Source organism: Nicotiana tabacum, chromosome 22 (genome assembly GCF_000715075.1).
Source record: "Nicotiana tabacum cultivar K326 chromosome 22, ASM71507v2, whole genome shotgun sequence".
In the NCBI taxonomy this organism is placed as follows: Eukaryota; Viridiplantae; Streptophyta; class Magnoliopsida; order Solanales; family Solanaceae; genus Nicotiana; species Nicotiana tabacum.
The window spans coordinates 36,676,099-36,696,933 of NC_134101.1; the positions used below are offsets into that span (position 1 = coordinate 36,676,099).

The window sequence follows — 20,835 nt, forward strand, 5'->3', positions numbered from 1 at the left end:
AACGAAATTTCGTTCGCTTTTATTTTACTTCTCGCCTTGATCAACGATATCAATATTCATCATTTCAAGAAACTATATATGTTTTAGATTTTTATTTCATAGCTTAAATATGTTATTTAATAATATTTCTATATTTTTAAATAATTATATAGTTGTTGATATAGGTATACACACAAAACGTGTACCTTAAGTACGAAGGTCATTAGCGAAATGCCGTTCATCTTTTTTATTCTTTAAAATTATAGTTCATACTGGACAAAGTAGTCACTATTTATTTTTCAAATATTTGAAAATAATAATTTAATTATTTTTTTAATATTTAGGATTAGTGTTTTAATTATTTTTCTACTTTTTAGGACTTTGATTTCTGAATTGCTTTTAGTGAAGTCTGTATATTTAACTCCAATTAAATTGAGTAGTATTAAATTTCAAGCACTTTCAGTTTCGACCACTTTATACTGTTGTTAGATTTAAGATTCTATTGATATTTTTTGTCACTTTCATCTCATTTAATTTAATTTTAGACTTAGGATGCAAAAGGTAATGATATTAAAATAATGAAGACCTCATGTCAACAAAGGGTTAAAACTCAAGGTATATAATTAGTTTGGTTTTGGTTTTCTATTCAAATAATTCTTTCTAAGAAAATTTGAGAAAAACTTTTTGTGGAAACTTATATATTTGATTATTTGGGTATACAATAGTATGTCCATTACTATTTAATTAAATATTCCTTCTATGAAAATTATGTTAAAATGTAAATACACATTCAAAAAAGACTATAATTAGATATAAATTATCCCAATATTCATGATAATTTTTATATTCATTAACTCACATCAAATTCTAGAAATATTTTTGAAATAACACGTACAATTGCATGTCAACTTTACATAAATTAATATTATTTATATAATTTTTAAAATTTTATACTTCTTGATACGGGGTACACGCGCAAAACGGGTATACTAAGATTAGTACCTTTAAATAATGGTGCTATTTAGTTAGCTATAATGTAATGATGCGATAAGCGTAGGTGAACGAATACGATAAGCGTAGGTGAACGAATACTCAAGGGATAGGAGAAGAGAAGATGCCTCTTTCATATAAACAGTATTTCCTCCGTTTCAATGATGTGAAACAGTTTGATTGGACGTAGAATTTAAGAAATAAAAAAATTAAAATTTATGGTCTAAACAAATTATAGAACTAAAAATTATAAAAAAATTTAAAATTAAATTATTACTAAATATAAAAAGATATTATTTTTTTTGAACGGACTAAAAAATATAGTTTCACATAAATTACTACGGAGGGAATAATAAATTAAAGGTAAAGGTACCTCTAACTAGGAGAGTCATTTAATGGAGAAATGAATGCCTACAGTTGGGCTCCTATCATCAATGCATGGCCATCCGATTACTTTCAAGTTTATCAATCTCTAAGTTTCTCATCCTCATCTTTGTCTAGCCTCTAACTTACTTTAATTTGGACAGCTCACTGATAAAGACAAAGCCAGCATATACATATATATATATATGCACCACCAACAATAGCTACTAGCGGATGAATTTAACCCCCAAAATTGTTAGTAACTAATAAATTTGTTATTCATACAAAAATCGTGTAATTAGGACCTCGATATAGTTTTATATCACTACCAGAAAATCACCGTTTTTCAACAACAGAAACGGTCAGAATGTAGTCGAAAAATTGAATTTTCTGATTACATTCCGACAGACTTGGAGTAGTCGAAAACGTCAACGTCGGAAAATATTTTCTGACTACGGTAGTCTAAAATTTCCGACTATAATGATCGGACAATTTAAATGGCCAAACGACCAAAAAAAAAAAGTCGAATTTTCTGACTACTATATTCTCTTTCGCATTGGAGGTTATTGTTAGTCCCGCCAATATTGTTGTAATTGTAAATAGTAATTCTGAAAAATATAAGTTATCGTAATGAAACAGTAATAAATTCGAGCCCACTGAATTCACAGTGTTTCCTTAAGGAATTTAATCCCCTCCTAGTACCCAAGGTTATGGATTATTTTCTCCCAGGATAGAACGAATAACACACTGGTGTAGTGGTACTTCAAACCCCAGTGTTTCAGCGAACACAAAGTTCGGTAGCAAATCACACTTACAGTTGCTTTGTTTGAAGTTAAAACAATACAGAACGAAGGAGTAGAAACTCAGAAAATCGTATGGAAATGCTGAGAGGAAGGAGTGCAATGTATAGCCAAATCTGTTGAGCGATTTCAGTTTTGTGTCTTGTGTATTGTGTATGTCTTTCTTCAACAACTGCTGCATATATATATAGCAGCCAGAGTTGAAGAAGAACAATCGTCCACCCTCCATGGTGGAGCAAGCATTAGCTTGTTTGTGGAGCATGTGGAGCAAGCACATTCATGGTGGGAAGAGCATTAGGCGGCTGCCTGGTGGTCAATACATGGATTGGAAAATATCCGTTACAAATGTGGATAATCTTACGTTAATATTTACTATTAACAAATAAATTTGGTCCAAAAAATTAATCAATCAATCGATCATTTGACCGAATCCGAATCCGAAGCCGAAGCCGAGCCGAGACGAGCGACGACGACGACGACGGCGCGAGGCTTGCTTTTTTCTTAACTCTTTAAGAGCTACAAGAAGAGCAATTATATATATACCCACCAAAAATCTTTTCCTCTTCCAATATGGGACAATGTCTCATTGTCAAGAGGGAAAAACTTAAAATTTTACTCAAAAATTTTATTTTCCCTCCATTTCCCATTCACCCTCATTTTAAGACTATTTCATCTTAAAAAACAAAAAAAACTCAACAATCCCCCACATGAATGGGGAATGGCTATATCACGGAAGTATGCATGGAAAAACTGTGTGATTTACAAGCAAGGATTAATCGCATCTGGATAAGTAAGTTTTCCTTTGAACTTTCCGTAGTGAACTTATGTCGGATATACTCGGTCAATCAGTAGATTTGATATCTTTGAACCGTCGATCTTTGGTATATACCTAGACAATAATAAGTCACACAATCAACCCTTAACCGTCTTTGGTTCTCATTGTTGTGTTCGTTTCAGTCATGAACACCGCCTGGTTTCATAAGTGCGTAGAGAACTGGCCTTACAGAGTTCTCCTTGAAGCGGCTAACACTTCACACTTACATAGGTGATTCCTAAACGTGTCATCCTATAGATACACTATTTGATATACCCCGTATCAAATTTAGAAATCATTAAAAAGCCTTAATGCTTTATCCTTGGTACTGAACATTGTCTCATCACGAGAACGGACTAAAATTTTATTTGACAATGTTGAACCGTCATTAATGACTTTGTTTGATCTCCTTGAACCTAGATCTTGGGATCTCCAGTCTTCTAGGTAGAGTTACCGCTACAATGACTTGTTCTCGGTCATAGCCCCATTCCCCTTGATGATTTCTCAACTACCTCTCTAGTTAGGCCTTTTGTAAATGGATCCGACACATTATCACTTGACTTTACATAGTCAATCGTGATAATTCCTCTAGAGAGTAATTGCCTAACGGTTTTATGTCTTCGTCGTATATGACGAGATTTACCGTTATACATAACGCTCACAGCCCTTCCAATTACCGCTTGACTATCACAATGTATGCATATTGGTGCCAACGGTTTGGGCCAAAATGGAATGTCTTCTAAGAAATGCTGGAGCCATTCAGCTTCTTCACCGGCTTTATCTAAGGCTATGAATTCAGCCTCCATTGTAGAGCGGGCAATACATGTTTGTTTGGACGACTTTCAAGATACCGCTCCTCTACCAATAGTGAATACATATCCACTTGTGGACTTAGAATCAGTTGAACTGGTGATCCAATTTGCATCACAGTATCCCTCAATCACCGCAGGGAATTTACTGTAGTGCAAGTCAAAGTTCTGGGTATGTTCTAAATATCCCAAAACTCGTTTCATTGCCATCCAATGAGATTGGCCTGGATTGCTCGTATATCGACTCGGTTTACTTATAGCACAAGCTATATCTGGTCGTGTACAATTCATGATATACATTAAGCATCCCAACACACGAGCATAATCTAATTGTGATATGCTTTGGCCTTTATTCTTTGCTAATGCAAGATTCACGTCAATTGGAGTCTTTGCAACTTTAAAGCCCAAGTGCTTGAATTTTTCAAGTACTGTCTTAATATAATGAGATTGTGACAATGCCAGACCTTGAGAAGTCTTATGGATCTTAATTCCCAGAATTAAATCAGCAACTCCCAAGTCTTTCATATCAAACTTGCTATTGAGCATACGCTTAGTAGCATTTATGTTGGCAATGTCATTACTTATTATCAGCATATCATCCACATATAGGCAAACAATGACTATGTGATTTGGAACATTTTTAATGTACACACATTTATCACATTCATTTATCTTAAAATCATTTGACAACATTGTTTGGTCAAATTTCGCATGTCATTATTTGGGTACTTGTTTTAGTCCGTAAAGAGACTTAACAAGTCTACATACTTTCTTTTCTTTACCTGGAACCACAAACCCTTCAGGTTGTTCCATGTAAATTTCTTCCTCCAACTCTCCATTTAAGAAAGCCGTCTTAACATCCATTTGATGAATTTCAAGACCATACACTGCAGCTAATGCTACTAACATCCGTATGGACGTAATTCTTGTAACTGGAGAGTATGTATCAAAGTAGTCTAGACCTTCTCGTTGTCTATACCCTTTGACTACGAGTCTTACCTTGAATTTATCAATAGTGCCATCATCTTTGATTTTTCTCTTAAAAATCCATTTAGAACCCAAAGGTTTATTTCCAGGAGGAAGATCAACCAATTCCCATGTATGGTTATTCAATATGGATTTTATTTCACTATTGACTGCCTCTTTCCAAAATAATAATTCCGAAGAAGTCATAGCTTCTTTAAATGTTTGAGGCTCATTCTCCAATAAGAAAGTCACAAAATCTGGTCCAAATGAAGTAGACGTTCTTTGACGTTTACTACGTCTTGGATCCTCCTGATTACATGTACTTTCTTTTGTTTCTTCCCGAGGTCATTTAGATCCTTCACCAAACGACTCACATTCCTTTTTATACGGATATATATTTTCAAAGAACTCAGCATTATCTGATTCTATAACCATATTATTATGAATGTCGGGATTTTCTGATTTATGAACCAGAAATCGATATACTTTACTATTTGTCGCATATCCTATGAAAACACAAGCAACGGTTTTCGGTCTTATCTTTACCCTTTTGGGTTTAGGAACTTGTACTTTTGCCAAATACCCCCACACTTTAAAATAATTCAAGTTGGGCTTCCTTCATTTTTATTTTTCATATGGAATGGATTGTGTTTTTCTATGGGGTACTCGATTTAATATTCGATTAGCCGTAAGAATGGCTTCCCCCCACAAGTTCTATGGCAAACCAGAACTTATCAACAACGTATTCAGCATCTCCTTTAATGTGCGATTTTTTCTTTCCGCAATCCCATTAGATTGGGGCGTGTAAGGGGCTGTTGTTTGATGAATAATTCCATATTCTAAACATATTTCTTCAAAAGGAGATTCATATTCACCACCCCTATCACTTCTTATCATTTTTACTTTCTTGTTAAGTTGCATTTCAACTTCATTTTTGTATTGCCTGAATGCGTCTATTGCTTCATCTTTACTATTCAGTAAGTAAACATAGCAATATCGAGTACCATCGTCAATAAAAGTTATAAAATACTTTTTTTCACCGCGAGATGGTATTGACTTCATGTCACAAATATCTGTGTGAATTAAGTCTAAAGGATTTGAATTCCTTTCAACTGACTTATAAGGATGTTTAACATACTTAGATTCCACACATGTTTGACATTTTGATTTTTCGCATTCAAACTTAGGCAGTACTTCCAAGTTAATCATTTTTCGCAAGGTTTTATAATTGACATGACCCAAACGTACATGCCATAAATCATTTGACTCAAGTAAGTAAGAAGAAGCTGAAATATTATTATTGTTTTTCACAACCATTACATTTAGATTGAAAAGGCCCTCGGTGAGGTAACCTTTTCCTACAAATATTTCATTCTTACTTATGACAACCTTGTCGGACACAAAAACGCACTTAAAACCGTGCTTAACAAGAAGTCCAGTAGAGACTAAATTCTTTCTCATTTCAGGAACATGAAAGACTTTATTCAAAATCATGACCTTGCCAGAAGTCATTTTCAGAAATATCTTCCTATATCCTTCAACTTTTGCTGTTGAAGCATTTCCCATATAAACTGTCTCTCCGGGTCCAGCAGGAGCATAAGTAGCAAAAGCTTCTCTAACTGCACAAACATGGCGAGTGGCTCCTGAATCAAACCACCACAATTTAGGATTTCCCACCAAGTTACATTCAGAAAGCATGGCACACAAGTTATCAACATCATCATGATTTACTACCATGTTTGCTTGACCCCTTTTCTTGTCTTTCTTCGGAGCACAACACTCCGTAGATTTGTGTCCGTTTTTCTCACAGTTGTAGCAGTTTTCACTGAACCGCTTCTTGCTTGGGTTGTATTTCGGACCAGAAGCCTTCTTCCTCTTTTTGTTATCTTCAACAATATTTGCTCCCATTATTGTTGAATTTCCACGGCCTCTCCTTTCAGCAGCTTTATTGTCCTCTTCGATTCTCAACCGAACAATGAGATCTTCAAGGGACATTTTCTTTCGTTTGTGTTTCAAATAATTTTTGAAGTCCTTCCACAACGGAGGCAACTTCTCAATCATTGCTACTACTTGGAATGCTTCATTGATGACAAGACCTTCAGCAAGTAGATCATGAATAATCACTTGCAATTCCTGAACTTGGGTAATAACAGACTTGCTATCTACCATTTTGTAGTCCAAAAATTTTGCGGCAACGAATTTCTTCATCCCGGCATCTTCAGTTTTATATTTCTTTTCAAGCGCATTCCACAATTCTTTTGACGTCTCCACGCTACTGTATATATTATACAGATTATCATCCAGTCCGCTAAGAATATAATTCTTGCATAAAAAATCAGAATGCTTCCACGCTTCAATCACGATAAAGCGTTCATTCTCTGGAGTTTTATCTGGCAAATCAGGAACATCTTCCTTGATGAACTTCTGTAGACATAACGTAGTTAAGTAGAAGAACATCTTCTGCTGCCAGCGCTTGAAATCAATCCCAGAAAATTTTTCGGGTTTTTCTGTCGGTGCCAACGCCGGTATTCGGCTTGTCGATGCGTTGGCAGTCACCATCGGAACAGCTTGGTTTTCGCTTTCAGTCGTCATTTTTTCTGTAAAAGAATGACACAAACAAATGTTTAATAAACGTTTTCAAACTGGAGTAAAAATCACGTAGATTTTAATCTCCAACAAACGCCACGAAGGCTTTACTCTCCAAAACGGAAGTACACAAAACCACAAAGGTTTTAGTTTGCAGAATAATAAGAATAACACAAATACAGAAATAAATATTAAATTTCTTAAGATTGTTAGTCCCGCCAATATTGCTGTATTTGTAAATAATAATTCTGGAAAATATAAGTTATCGTAATGAAACAGTAATAAATTCGAGCCCACTGAATTCACAGTGTTTCCTTAAGGAATTTAATCCCCTCCTAGTACCCAAGGTTATGGATTATTTCCTCCCAGGATAGAACGAATAACACACTGGTGTAGTGGTACTTCAAACCCCAGTGTTTCAGCGAATACAAAGTTCGGTAGCAAATCACACTTACAGTTGCTTTGTTTGAAGTTAAAACAATGCAGAACGAAGGAGTAGAAACTCAGAAAATCGTATGGAAATGCTGAGAGGAAGAAGTGCAATGTATAGCCAAATCTGTTGAGCGATTTCAGTTTTGTGTCTTGTATATTGTGTGTGTCTTTCTTCAACAACTGCTGCACATATATATAGCAGCCAGTGTTGAAGAAGAACAATCGTCCACCCTCCATGGTGGAGCAAGCATTAGCTTGTTTGTGGAGCAAGCACTTGTTTGTGGAGCAAGCACATTCATGGTGGGAAGAGCATTAGGCGGCTGCCTGATGGTCAATACACGGATTGGAAAATATCCGTTATAAATGCGGAGTTAATATTTACTATTAACAAATAAATTTGGTCCAAAAAATTAATCAATCAATCGTTTGACCGAAGCCGAAGCCGTAGCCGAAGTCGAGCCGAGCGACGACGACGACGGCGCGAGACTTGCTTTCTTCTTAACTCTTTAAGAGCTACAAGAAGAGCAATTATATATATACCCACCAAAAATCTTTTCCTCTTCCAATATGGGACAATGTCTCATTGTCAAGATGGGAAAACTTAAAATTTTACTCAAAAATTTTATTTTCCCTCCATTTCCCATTCACCCTCATTTTAATACTATTTCATCTTAAAAAATTAAAAAACCTCAACAGTTATGACGTTAGAGGTTATGTTGTATTTTTTAGCTTCTTTTTATATTTCTGTGGTACGTACGGTAAAATTAAGTAATGGAGTTGAAATCTAGAGAAGTACAAGTTTTAATAATACCATATGGTTTTTAGCTTAACATGGAAAGCGTGGCTTGGATAGAGAGATAAGCATGTCGTCGCACGAGACAAACATATAAATGTATAATGGTACAAGCCAATAGCCATGTTAAAGAGTCAATACTAAACTACAAACTATAAACATTGACTTTTAACACAAATTTTGTGTAATTTTAGATTCAACCAAAAATTATTTTGTGTATAGGATTTTCACTACTAATATATTACTATTTTCTAAAATCATATACATATATACATAAAAAATTTGTCAAACTTTACGGGTGCCCGTGACCTCTCTCTCTGTAGAACATAGGTTCGCCTCTGCATACTACTTTCCCCTATATATTATTTGTCTTTTAATGTTTATACTCCATAAGAATGATACATAGCCTTTATCATAAAAATATTTATCTAAAGTACATTTATCACTCTTTAAACATCTCTAATTAATTAATTCTAATAAAAATAGTAACGACATAAATGACTCGCAATTTTCTTTTTCCGAAATATTTGACATTTTAGAAGGGCAAAAAAGAGACCGTTTAATTATTATACTTTTTTTTCTTCTTCAAAATGACTACTATTTGGACCAAATACTCGCAGTAAATTCACCAATTAATTTCAAGGTTATCTTAAATTTTAATCTAAAGCCTGCTTGTCGATGAATCTTGGTTTAACGAGGTTTAGGTCCGTCTTATCTTTAGTTTAATTTCAATCAACCATGATATAATTGAAGGAACAAAAAACAAAAATGCTGACTTTCAAGTTAGTCCTTTAATTTGGTTTGAGATCGAGAGAGAGAAATCTTGGGTTCGTAAAGCTGCCACATAAAGAGGGCAACAAATACATTATGATTTAGGGGTTGACCTTCATTAACAGATATATGTCCTAATCAAGTTTGTATCTGTGGTGCTGAGTCTAAGATATTAATTTCAAGCCAATGGAGTAACATTCATTAACGTTCATACAGTTGGAACATGTCATGTGCATATAAGCATAGCAGATTAATTACGTTTTTTTTCAGGTTCACAACTTTAGGACAACATCCTCTTCCACCCTCCACTGAAGGTTGGATATGAATTATGTATGTTAATTTGTTAGTTAGGAGGAGTCAGAAAAACACAGTTGTACAATCATTACTACGAATATCTTCTCTTTTTTTGGGTACTAGTGGCATGCAATGAAAATGAAATAACTGCACAAATAGAAAGATCAAAATAAATCGAAATGTGCATGTGTATTGAATACGTCGTAGTTTGGCAGTTGAGCCCCAACTCAGACTTGTTATATGTTTTCTTTAACATCTCAGGCTGGGAAAATTGGCAAATGACAATTGCCATTTGCCAATTTTAGACCACATATGGTGGAAACGTACCCACCAAAGGTTCAGACCTCTCTTTTACAGGAATAGATGCGTTCTCTACTTCTGTGGTTCATTTGTTGAATGCGTAGGGTGTGTATTTGCAAGGTAAAATTCATTTTAAATTATGATACGAAAATAAAATTAACCCAAGTTAGTTCAGTGGGTTAGGGGCACATCACAAATGCCGCCGACAAAAATCAGATATTTAAATGGAGAAGGATAGAGATGACCCATAATCTATTGAGTTTTGAACATGCACCACCAATCCTCAGAATTTGTATCTAAAAAAATAAAAATAAAAAGTGGCACCACCATTGTCAAAGAGCCTGAACAAAATTGAACTCAACTATCAATTTACTCACCATTTAGCCTTTTTCAGAGGCTTCTTAATTAATGTCACCTTTTGATCCAACATAAGGTACTCCCTTTTCCTATCTTTCCTACCCTACATTCATGGCCACAACTCCAAAATAAAGAAGTTAAAATTTCAAGGAAAATTTTACTAAAAGAAAAGGCAGAAAAAGTTAGTTAAGTAAACAGATATGAAGGATATTAGTACCTATATCAGAGCCTAACAATGGCAACGTGGTTGCTCTTGAAGATAACTAAAAATAGACCAAAGATCCTACCTCTCTTCCCTCTCCTCACTGATCCTTTCCCTTAGTTTCAAACTAGACTTACTGTTTCTTCAAGAATCTCACTCTACATTCCACAATAAGAAGTAAAAACTAAAAAGTAAAAAGCTCAATGTAATATAAGTGCCAGTAGTCCCCTCTTCCTTTTCACATAAGAAACCAGAAAAGTGTAATATCTATCTGAATAGTATTGCCATCACTCTATTGATTTAGTTTGAGACCATAAGCCAAACAGCAAAGGCAGGAAACTCTAATTTTCTGAACAATCCGATACTACCAACCTAACCTTTGGCAAGGAATTATCTTTGCAGTAGCAGTTGCAAAAATGCAATAATATAGCAACAGAAAATAATATTAACAAGAAGAAATCAAAATTACGCCAACCCCTATTCAGTTTCTTAGTTGAGTTGATGTAATGCCCAAGCAGAAACTTAACATGAACAAGGGTGAAGGTCAATAAAAAACGTTTCAGTAGCATCGCTTTAATCTTGAGATTGTCATGTTTCATTAAGATACAGTTGTTGCTAATTCTTCAGGCAGACATGATATTAGGCTTCTCCTAAGACAAAATGTACGGCAAAACCAGGGAAAGGTTAATATTCAAAACCAGATAAGAAAGGTAAATGATATATAAAAAGGAAGCTATAGCAATTAGCAGGGGGCAGAAGAAGGGAAAAGAAAAAAGAGAGAAAGAAAATCTACTTTAAGAGGGGACCTCATTCACCTCAAGTCGCTGCCCAGTATACATGTCCTACACAAGAACCAGTGCCTTCAGTTTCTGAATCTTTACATGCTTGCCTCTAAGGTGGAAGCCATGAGCAGAATTGTGCACGATACCACATCCGCGCGAGCATGAAAGCTTGTTCTTATGAAATAGAATAAGACTGCTCTATATTTACTTCGTTTTATCATGTATAGAGGGGCTAGAATATTCTGCTACATTTTCTGAAGAAGTCATGTTAGAGGAAGCACTTGATGATACAGCACTATGATCATCGGGGCTACCGCTGAAACTGTTTGACGCAGGGGCAGGATTTCCTTGCGGTTCGCCATTTGCCTGCCTTTGTCCTTGTTCTGCTAGTCGTCTAAGAAGGTTCATGACAGTAGGAAGGAACTTTGTGGATAAAGAGAGAAGTCCAGGAATCTGAAACACATAAATTGAAGATCAGTTCCCTAAAATTTTTTAAGGAAGTTCTCCATATTGCAAGTAAAGTAATGAAATTGGGCAAATCACACTTGCTTTCAACTTCTAGTCTAAGAATGTTTCACCACCAGAGACTAGATTAGATTAAATAATAACTCCTGAAAGCCCACACGAAACATGAAGGTGGAATCCAGATGTCCGTCTAAAAGATCCACAGGAAAACAATGAACATATTTTTTTATCAAGGACCATTAAATTTAGGAAAGTTTGACTATATTGGTTGCGTTAACCTTATCAAAACAGAAGTCTAGAAAGTCCGCTGCTACAGAAATGGCGTGTAAGAGTTAATTGGTCAAATTGCAGTTAAAACATAGAAACTGATATAATAGGAATTCAGATCTGATACTTACAGCACCATTGCGGAATTCACCGGAGATGTCCATTTGCACCCAAAGGGCTTTCAGTAGTAGAAAAGAAACAAATATAACTCCCAAATACAAAGGGTTTCTGGAGAAAAAGTAAATCTCAACATAAGTTAAGCAATCAACGATGGATACACCATGCCAGTGGGTACACAAACATGAATGTATCAAATTGTGGTGCTTTCTGATTTATTAGCAGAAAAGGTACCTTAAAAATGTCATGAATTCATTGAAACCCAAAACAACCAAGGCAACAATTGCCCAAGGAGGTGGTAACCAATTGTTACTTCTCCTGCTAGCCTCCTGCAGGGTAAAGTACCAGAAAATCAGAAAGATACAGCATAAGGGGAAACCACAAATATTCAAATGGCAATCAGAAAACTCAAAAGAATTTCTCAAGAAATATTCCGAATAGAAAGTCAACATGGTAAGACCAACTATGTACAGCAAATGTTGCGCATATTTATAACAGCTCAGATAATAGTTAAAATCACAGTGACAAGCACAGATAACGTGAGTGAGAACCCACACATTCTTAAACTGCTTAAACAGTTACATTCAAACAGTTGCTCTGAAACCCCAACATCAACTGAAGGGGGTAGGCTTTGTTCAAAATCGACTTCCAAGAACCAATTATAGTTACCCAGCCATTAATCTAGACATATTATTCAACATTGCTAATCCACCTTACTGCCAACCAAAACAGGTATAAAAGGACTTCACTTTCAAAAGAAGACTGAAGCGATGCAATAGCAGCCAAAAGATCATGCCTGAGCAGCAATGGCTTGTGTAACAGTATATTCAGTCTCAGATTTAAATTGCCTCCACAAAGACTTGCACTGGACAGGTGTGATCAAAGTTTTCAATGCGGGGACCTGCAATAAAAATTGACTTAAAGATGATCAACTTGACAGCTTGGAAGATAGCAAGCAAAATAAACCATAAAATGTCAGAGGTACAGTTTCTAAAGCTGAAACTAAGTGGTGACTCGTGAGCTTTATCATATGCACGTGAAGTATTGGACTGAGAAAACCCGATCCAGATTTTAACACAACATACTTTAGCCCCCAGAACTTTGGTTCAGTTCTAAGGACGCAGCGCAGGCTGTATGAATTGGGCGCATGTCACGAGTTCGACTCCTGCCACTGACACAAAATATGGAATTCAAATGGGAGCAGCGTAGAGGTGCGGGACCATACTCCATCAAGTTTCAAACCTGTTCTTACAATTGGGGTTGGGCTAGCTAATTCACATGGATTTCACGCTTATATAAAAAAAATTACATAACATAGTTAATGGCCATGACTGGGAAGATTCGAAGCAAACATTCACATTTTATGACATCTTGTTGGGCATCCAGACTTGCCGGGATCTTGTCCCCCCACCACCCCACCACCCCCTCTTTGGTTACTTTTTCTGCTTGCAAAAACTTCTAACACAAACCACGTCATTTATTAAGCTAATTACCTCATCCCAAGTGCTAGAGGCTAGAGGATCAACAGATGTGGATCTCTCTGAGGTGGAAGCACCTGATTTTCCATCCACAAGAGCAAGGGCTAGTGTCTTCTCTATACTATCACCCTCATCTTCCAAGCGAATCGCAGCCATAACTGACAGGAGCTTCAGAGACTGGGAGAACATTTGAAGGAGTCAACACAGACTGAAATGTAATACTCAAACCTGAAATCACATCCAAATGAGGAAGCTCAATCTAGTCAGTCATACAGCTGATCTAGCAGTTTTGGTAATTGCTCGGATATCTTCTTTTCCAGTCCAAACTCGTGGCATTGAATCAGAATCATGACTAAATAATGTTGAAAACCTGTCAATAATTTTCAGGTCAGTAACTCTTCTTCATCAACTTTTCTGTCAAGAAGAGTGAGAATAGAGTAACTCATGTCTGTACCTATCCTTCATGCGAATCAAAACCCTTCCAGCTTCTTCCTTTGCCTTTGCTTCAACTACTCCCTGTGCATAATCCTTCAGTCTTGAAACCATATTATCTCTAGCTTGTTCATCCATTTCAAAATCAGAAAGTGCAGTAGAGAAACCCAAGACTCCGGTTTCAGTCTCACGCTGAAGCAGCTTTCTTATCGCTGGCCATGTATCATCACCAGCTCCATCTAAAAGAGCTTCAACAGGTCCAGCTAATGCCTCGTTCAATTTTGTCTGAATTCCCATTAGTGCCAGTATAATTACATTAGAAAGAACAGTTGCAACTTGCAACAACAATAACAACATACCCAGTGTAATCCCACAAGTAGGGTATGGGGAGGGTAGTGTGTACGCAGACCTTACCCCTACTTTGTGAAGGTAGAGAAGTTGTTTTCGATAGACCCTCGGCTCAAAGAAAGCATAGTCACAGCAGACGACAAAGAAATATGGAGGTGGAGAAGCTTTAGAAAAAGAAACAGTAACAGCAGCCAGCAAAGTAAGATAACCGAAGCAAAATAAACAACGGGTAATAGTGACATCTAAGAATGGGAAATACAAGAATAACATTAGTACTATAAGTGAGGGAAATTAGAAAGAACAGTTGAATCTAAAAATATAGTTCTCAATGTTGCGTGCTATAATATAAGATTCTTTAAAAACAATCAACATTTCAATTTATTTCATGAATGAATGCAGCAATCCAGCTCTCAGCTGCAACTGGCTGATGACAAACTCCCCACATAAGAAAGGGAAAACCCAAACATTCCTTTTTTTCCTAGATTGATTGAGGGATAGGCGAACGACAAATTATTTGAATGTCAAAATGCAACAGGAAAGCACTACCAAAGGATTAAATGAACTTTACTTTTTGATAGGTACTACAATGATTAAAACATACAGGTTCGCAAACTTCGTGCCTCATAGAGGGTTGTAACTTCAGCCAGCTTGGCACTACGAACTTCAGCAATATGAGCATCTACATCACGCTTGAGCTTATCCCTTATTCTAGAGGGATCCCAATTTGCTTGCCCAATAACAGCATCTGCAAAACAGTACTAGTAGTCATATTTCAAAAGCTAATCCGCCGTGACTGAACTCAATATTTAATCCCTGCATAATATCAGTCATTTACAGGCAAAGCCTTCCCCAGCCTTCCCCGTCTAACATAGTCCTCTACTTACAGCGTTAAAGGAAAGGGGATAAAGGGACGGGCCGCGGGATAAAATACGGGTTAATGGATAAATGGGACGGGTTAATGGGTGGGTGTTTTTTCCACCTATATATGCTGACATGGACAGCGGTTAGTTTTAAGAGATAAAAGTGGTCCACTTTACTAACGGCAAGGGTAATTTTGATACCAAAGGATAACGAAGGGCAAATGTGGTCTATTTCCAATAGTTGAAGGGTAATTTTGGCCCCTTTTTTTTTGAAAAAGGTAACAATAATTTTGGCCCTTTTCCGTATATAATATATCATGCAGGGCAGCAATAGCAGGCTATATCTTGTACCTGCACATTCTTCATTGAAGTGGGACATAAAAAACTCGGTGCAGTCCTGAGCAGCCACAGCGAACCCTTTACCTCCCTTTAGTGCCTTATCAAATGCTTCTTTGAATATTTCCAAAGTACGAGATCTTATGTGTCCCAGCATAGATTGGTACGCTTCTTGGACAAGCTGCAATAGGAGAAAGGATAAGTAACTAGATAAAGCAATCAGAAAATGTACCTTCAAAGGTTAAAAAAGCTTAGAACATTAACTCCAGCAGTTTCTCTTCCAATTGGTTACATTATCTAACTTAATATTATAAATGAAAAAATAATAATTCTTTTTCTTCTTTTTTTATTTTTTATTTTTTTTCCACCATTACCTGCAGCAATTTCTCTTCCAACTGCTTCCGTTTTGTAGATCTTACTCCATCATCAAAGAAAGTAGCGTCAGCATCATACCTGAAAAGAAAGAATGTTACTGACCAAGTGCACATGTCCTTATTAATGAAATACGTACACCACAACTGATATAACATGTATCAAGAACAGAAAAAACATCAAATTATATCAATAGGAAAAAGAGAATTCTGTACAGATCTACATCGCTGTAGAAGTGCAACTTTGTAGTTTTAGTGTAGTAGCTTCTCTTCAGACAAAGTTACAGGCTTCCTACATTCTTTGGTATCATAGATGCAGTTTTAGACTTTGTCACCAGAGATTGTATAAGAAATGATAGAAATTTGGTCGCAAAATTTGGTAGACGTAGGAAAAAATACAAGCACACAGCTATAGAAAAGTTAATGCTGCACTGCATGAAAGTATGTCCCTACTCTGACAGACAACTGTTTAAAATTGAGGTAAGCTTCCTTCCAAAGCCCTGGACTGGATGAGATTGCACGGCCTCTTTTAATTGACACCATTCCTAGAACAAAGATCAATCACGTCAATACACCTCATTTGTATTGAAAAAAGCACATATTTATGGGCAATTTTATCAGAGATTGTCAATAAATATAAGAATGTACAACACATTAAGTTAACCTTCAAAACAATTCAATACCTCATTTTCTGTAAAAGAAGCATATTTTTCATGGGCAATTTCTTCACAGCGTACAGTAGCTACCATAACCTGTAATTAGATAAGAATCAAACACAATAACTATGGAAACATAACCGGAAACTTCAAAGAGAATCAAATGTTAACCTTATGGGCAGGCAGGTCAAGGTCCTTGTTCTCCTTTATAATCTTCCATATCTCTTGAGCACTAAATGAAAAGCCCGAAGCAGGAACAACTGCCCGACGATCTCCAGCAAGCCCACCAGGTGCAATAGAATGAAAAAATCGGTGTCTTAGACTAGCCACCTTATGAAGAAAACAAAAATGAACAGAAATAAGCAACTCAAAGCCCATTAAACTGGAAAAGGAAAAACCATATTGGCAAAGTAACCACTTCTAAGAAATTAAACTTTTTAAAAGAGAAAAAGAAAGATAAAATGATCATTGTTTCCATTAATTTACTTTAAAGTACCTGTTCTTTGAATTGTTCTTCCTTTTCTTCATAACTAGAAAGAGCCACAACCTCGACCTGGAATGTCAATCATTTCATTACATGAACATGCATAGACATAAAAGAGACAGTAAGAAGGTTAGGACAGATCGTAATGAGACTCACATTAAAGAAGTCGCTTAAAGGTGTTTCCTTGTAAGCTTGCGGCTTTGGGACGGAATCCCAAATCTATATCCAAGAGAAGTGAACAAAAAATAATATTTGATTTTGTAAGACGAAACATAATAAGAAGAATCGTGCATATAGTACCTTTTGAATATCTTCCCGTAGTACAGGCTCCAAATTCTCAAGTGGAGTCTACAAAATTCAATTGGAAAATTAACTGGCTTATTGAAGTCTTTATACAATTTGCAGTTGAATGTGTAACACTCATTTATAAGAGAGGAAGGAACCTACCCTTGTTTTATCACGTATAACAAACATCAATGTCGTTTTACGAGGACTAAATAACCGCATCATGACCTGTTTAACATAAAGAAATCAGTAAATTGATCCAGGATATACAAAAAAAATAGTAAATTTTTTCTACTTTTACCTGGAAAACAGTCTTCAAAAGAGGTTTATTTGCAGCTTGCTCACGGCCAATGTCGTGACACCACCTGAATGTTGAGACATTTGATCAACTTGTCTATTTCAATTTTTGCTGGTATTATTTTATGTCAAGTCTATGTACTTCATACACTAAAGGAAGCTTACATGTTGATTAGCACTATATCGGAAACAGCAAGTGCAAACAGGGCACTCTGTTTTTCAAATGCAGTGTCATCCTAAAAGGAAAATAAAGTCTGAATGAGAAAACAATAAGCTCTATGCCCAGTTATAACACTCCATGACAAATGATGGGCAGGGAGCATTCAATGAGCATTGGTAGCTGAATTTTGGCGGCTCCAAATTTATCTCTTTCATATACATGATTGAAGATGGATATTACAACATTGACACAGACAATACGGGAAGCAAAATCAAATGTCTCATACACAAGCCAATTAGTAAGAACTTTTCCAGCATTATGTCAGGAGCATTGTCCTAGACAATGGCCCAGAGAAAGCTACTAGTCTTAAATTTGTCTTACTAGTCAAGGAGCCGGGTACATTAAATTTTAAAAGCAATACGAGACAACAAGGCTAATAAAGAATCAAGCAAATAATTGGTTTGTGTCCTCTTTAATTAGTAACAAACAGCTGATTCATATTAGCGGTAACAATGAATACAAATATATCATACAGCAGTACATGCAGATATGAATTGAGAATAATATATGTCTGGTCACAAGAATTGCATTGAATGGAGCAACAAAGAGGAAAGTCAATAATCATTTTTTTTGCATTTATAACCACACCTCTCCTTGCTCTCTTCCATCAGTGCCCTCTAAATCCATAACAAGGGTGCAAGGCTCAATTCCATCACATTGAGCCATCCAAATACCTTTCGTGGTTTGTGACCTGAAATGAAGTAAATTCTTTCAGCTCACTTCAATAGAATATCAGAGAATTAGCATTAATAACATAACTTCCAAAGACTTACCTTCCCTTGTAAGCATCCATCTCTCTGAAGTTGGTAAAGAAAAGATGATTTAACAGCGTACTCTTCCCTGTCATAATCATGGAATAGCATCAAAATGATTTAAAATTTGTCAAAATTGGCATTTATGGAATAGCATCAACTCAAAAGAAAATCAATGACTAAGAGTTAATCAAAATCTATGTTGCGTGGACTCTCCAAAATAATGTCACACCCGTGTCGGATCCTCCAAAAATACACTATTTTTGGAGGATCCGACACGCACCCGGTAACATTTTCGGAGAGTCCGAGCAACATAGATCAAAATGACCCGTGGTCAGTAGAGCTGAAAGGTATCCTGATAAAGGAGAGGTCTAAAAAGTGAGCCGTTCTAAAACATGCACAGGAAGATCTGAATCAGCTTTAGGATGCTTTTGACCTTTTGTTCACTAAGGATCAACATTCCCAAGTTACATTCTTTTATGTAAGGTGTTATATAACAGTCAAGAAGATGCAAAAAGTACAAAAGAAGATGGGTTAGCCCCATTACAAAAAGTACATTATCCAGGGCGGGGAGCTAACCAAAAAAACAAAAAGCTTGGCTGCCGAGTCAAAGTTATAGAGCCAATGAAATCTTGAAATGTGATAACATCATTTACAGGGGATAGATTACTCCAACTAAATAGATTCCGAAGACATTTGGGTTTCAAGTTTTCAAGTTAAATTGAAGTCAATAGATTCCAAAGAGCAAAATGAACGATAAGTGTTCACATTTCCAAGAAATTGTTCATACCACTACTTTGTGGGCCCATAATGGATACTACAGCATATGAAAGACCGCATTCTGCCAGTTTAACTTCCTTCGAGAAGTTCTCAAGTCCAGCAACATTGAATACCCCATCCCCATCAATGAGGTGAGTTGAGTTACTACTTAACAACTAAAACCCAATGGCCAGAAAACAAAAAACATATAGTTAAACCGTGAGAAAGACGGTAAACTGAAGAACTATTACATGGCATTTGGTTTATGAATATGGAGCACGAAATTAATGGGGCGGAAGTTAAAAGCAGATCATTTAGAGTGTGAATTGGGAACTATGGAAGTGGATTGGAGCATCAGAAAGATAGAAGACATACCCATATGAGAAAGCTCAAAGCTCGATCAATGCTTGTGAATTCGAGGAGGAGAGTGCCAAAGTGCGATCTTTGAATAGAAATATGGCTTCTTCTGTCTTAAAAAGTGCGCCTCATATCCGATTATCACATGTGAAAACTCTATCAAGAATTGTAACTTTGCAATCATCAAAATCAAAGAGGAAGAATACTACTCCTACTACTAGTACTAGTAATTAGTGAGAGTAATAACAATAATAATAATTAGGTTAATACACCAGGTAAACAAAATCTATGAATACCCGGGACACCTTGTAAGGTGAAATACGAAAATTTGTAATATCTAATTAAATATGTCTCCCTTTTGAGAGGGAAGAGAATCTAGAGATATATCTTTAAAATATTAGTACAGTATCAATTTTAGGTGGCACAACATTATCTCTGCTTATTTCAATAAATAATTTTTTTTAAATCACATAAATAATATTAAATAATATGTTTGAGTTATATAAAATTATAAAATAAAAAATATCTTAAAATGATGAATATTTTTCTCATTTATCTAGCTCAATAAATGAAGAAATCATGTTTCTTAGAAGTTATGAGATGCCTTATTAAGATTTATGATGATTTATGTTTGAATGCCTTATAAAAATGTTCTTCTTCGGTAATCTAATACTGAAAACAAAACATAAAATTATTTTATCACGACTCTCAAATAACATAAGCTAAAAATTGAATCTTACGCTTTTTTAACCCTATACCTCCTAAAAAAACTTGCTAATGGCAATGTAAAATTGAAAAAATGACTAATATTGATATAATATTTATAACAAATAAATTAATATAAAAAATAATATAGTGAAACGTTGTCATTTGTTGGATGGAGCAAAAAAAAATGATAATTTATTTATGATATATTTTGTCTTCTACTATTTTATTCTTATTATGTGTGTTTTTACCAATTTAGTTGTCAATACTATACTACAATTGATTTGGCTCTATTTTCTGACTTCTTTCACCGCTAATGCTCTTTTTATGAAAATAAATTTATATGCCTTAATAGTTTGTCAACTTAACAAATAATTAATTTTACTTATATGATGAATTTGAAAAATA

The 20,835-nt window shown here is 35.5% G+C and overlaps 1 protein-coding gene across 6 annotated transcripts; it reads right to left on the bottom strand.

Moving 5' to 3' along the window:
• Positions 1–10,997: 10,997 nt before the first annotated feature.
• LOC107815874 (protein ROOT HAIR DEFECTIVE 3 homolog 1-like) lies at positions 10,998–20,078 on the bottom strand. 6 transcript variants are annotated; one of them, XM_075244617.1, is made up of 24 exons: positions 19,741–20,078; positions 19,397–19,541; positions 18,628–18,694; positions 18,443–18,545; positions 17,800–17,870; positions 17,639–17,702; positions 17,500–17,565; positions 17,353–17,400; positions 17,209–17,271; positions 17,065–17,121; positions 16,740–16,898; positions 16,596–16,664; positions 16,366–16,457; positions 15,916–15,994; positions 15,557–15,722; positions 14,947–15,090; positions 14,412–14,509; positions 14,020–14,282; positions 13,839–13,935; positions 13,581–13,742; positions 12,884–12,988; positions 12,322–12,416; positions 12,102–12,198; positions 10,998–11,691 (listed from the first exon to the last, which is right to left on the bottom strand). In XM_075244617.1, the coding sequence occupies exons 2-24, from the start codon at positions 19,413–19,415 to the stop codon at positions 11,443–11,445; spliced, it is 2,433 nt and encodes an 810-aa protein (XP_075100718.1). In that variant the 5' UTR covers positions 19,416–19,541; positions 19,741–20,078; the 3' UTR covers positions 10,998–11,442. The 6 variants fall into 6 exon arrangements, with proteins under 6 accessions (XP_075100718.1, XP_075100717.1, XP_075100720.1 ...); XM_075244616.1 differs by having other exon boundaries at positions 14,020–14,509; XM_075244619.1 differs by lacking the exon at positions 17,800–17,870 and having other exon boundaries at positions 14,020–14,509; positions 19,741–20,076.
• Positions 20,079–20,835: the final 757 nt, after the last annotated feature.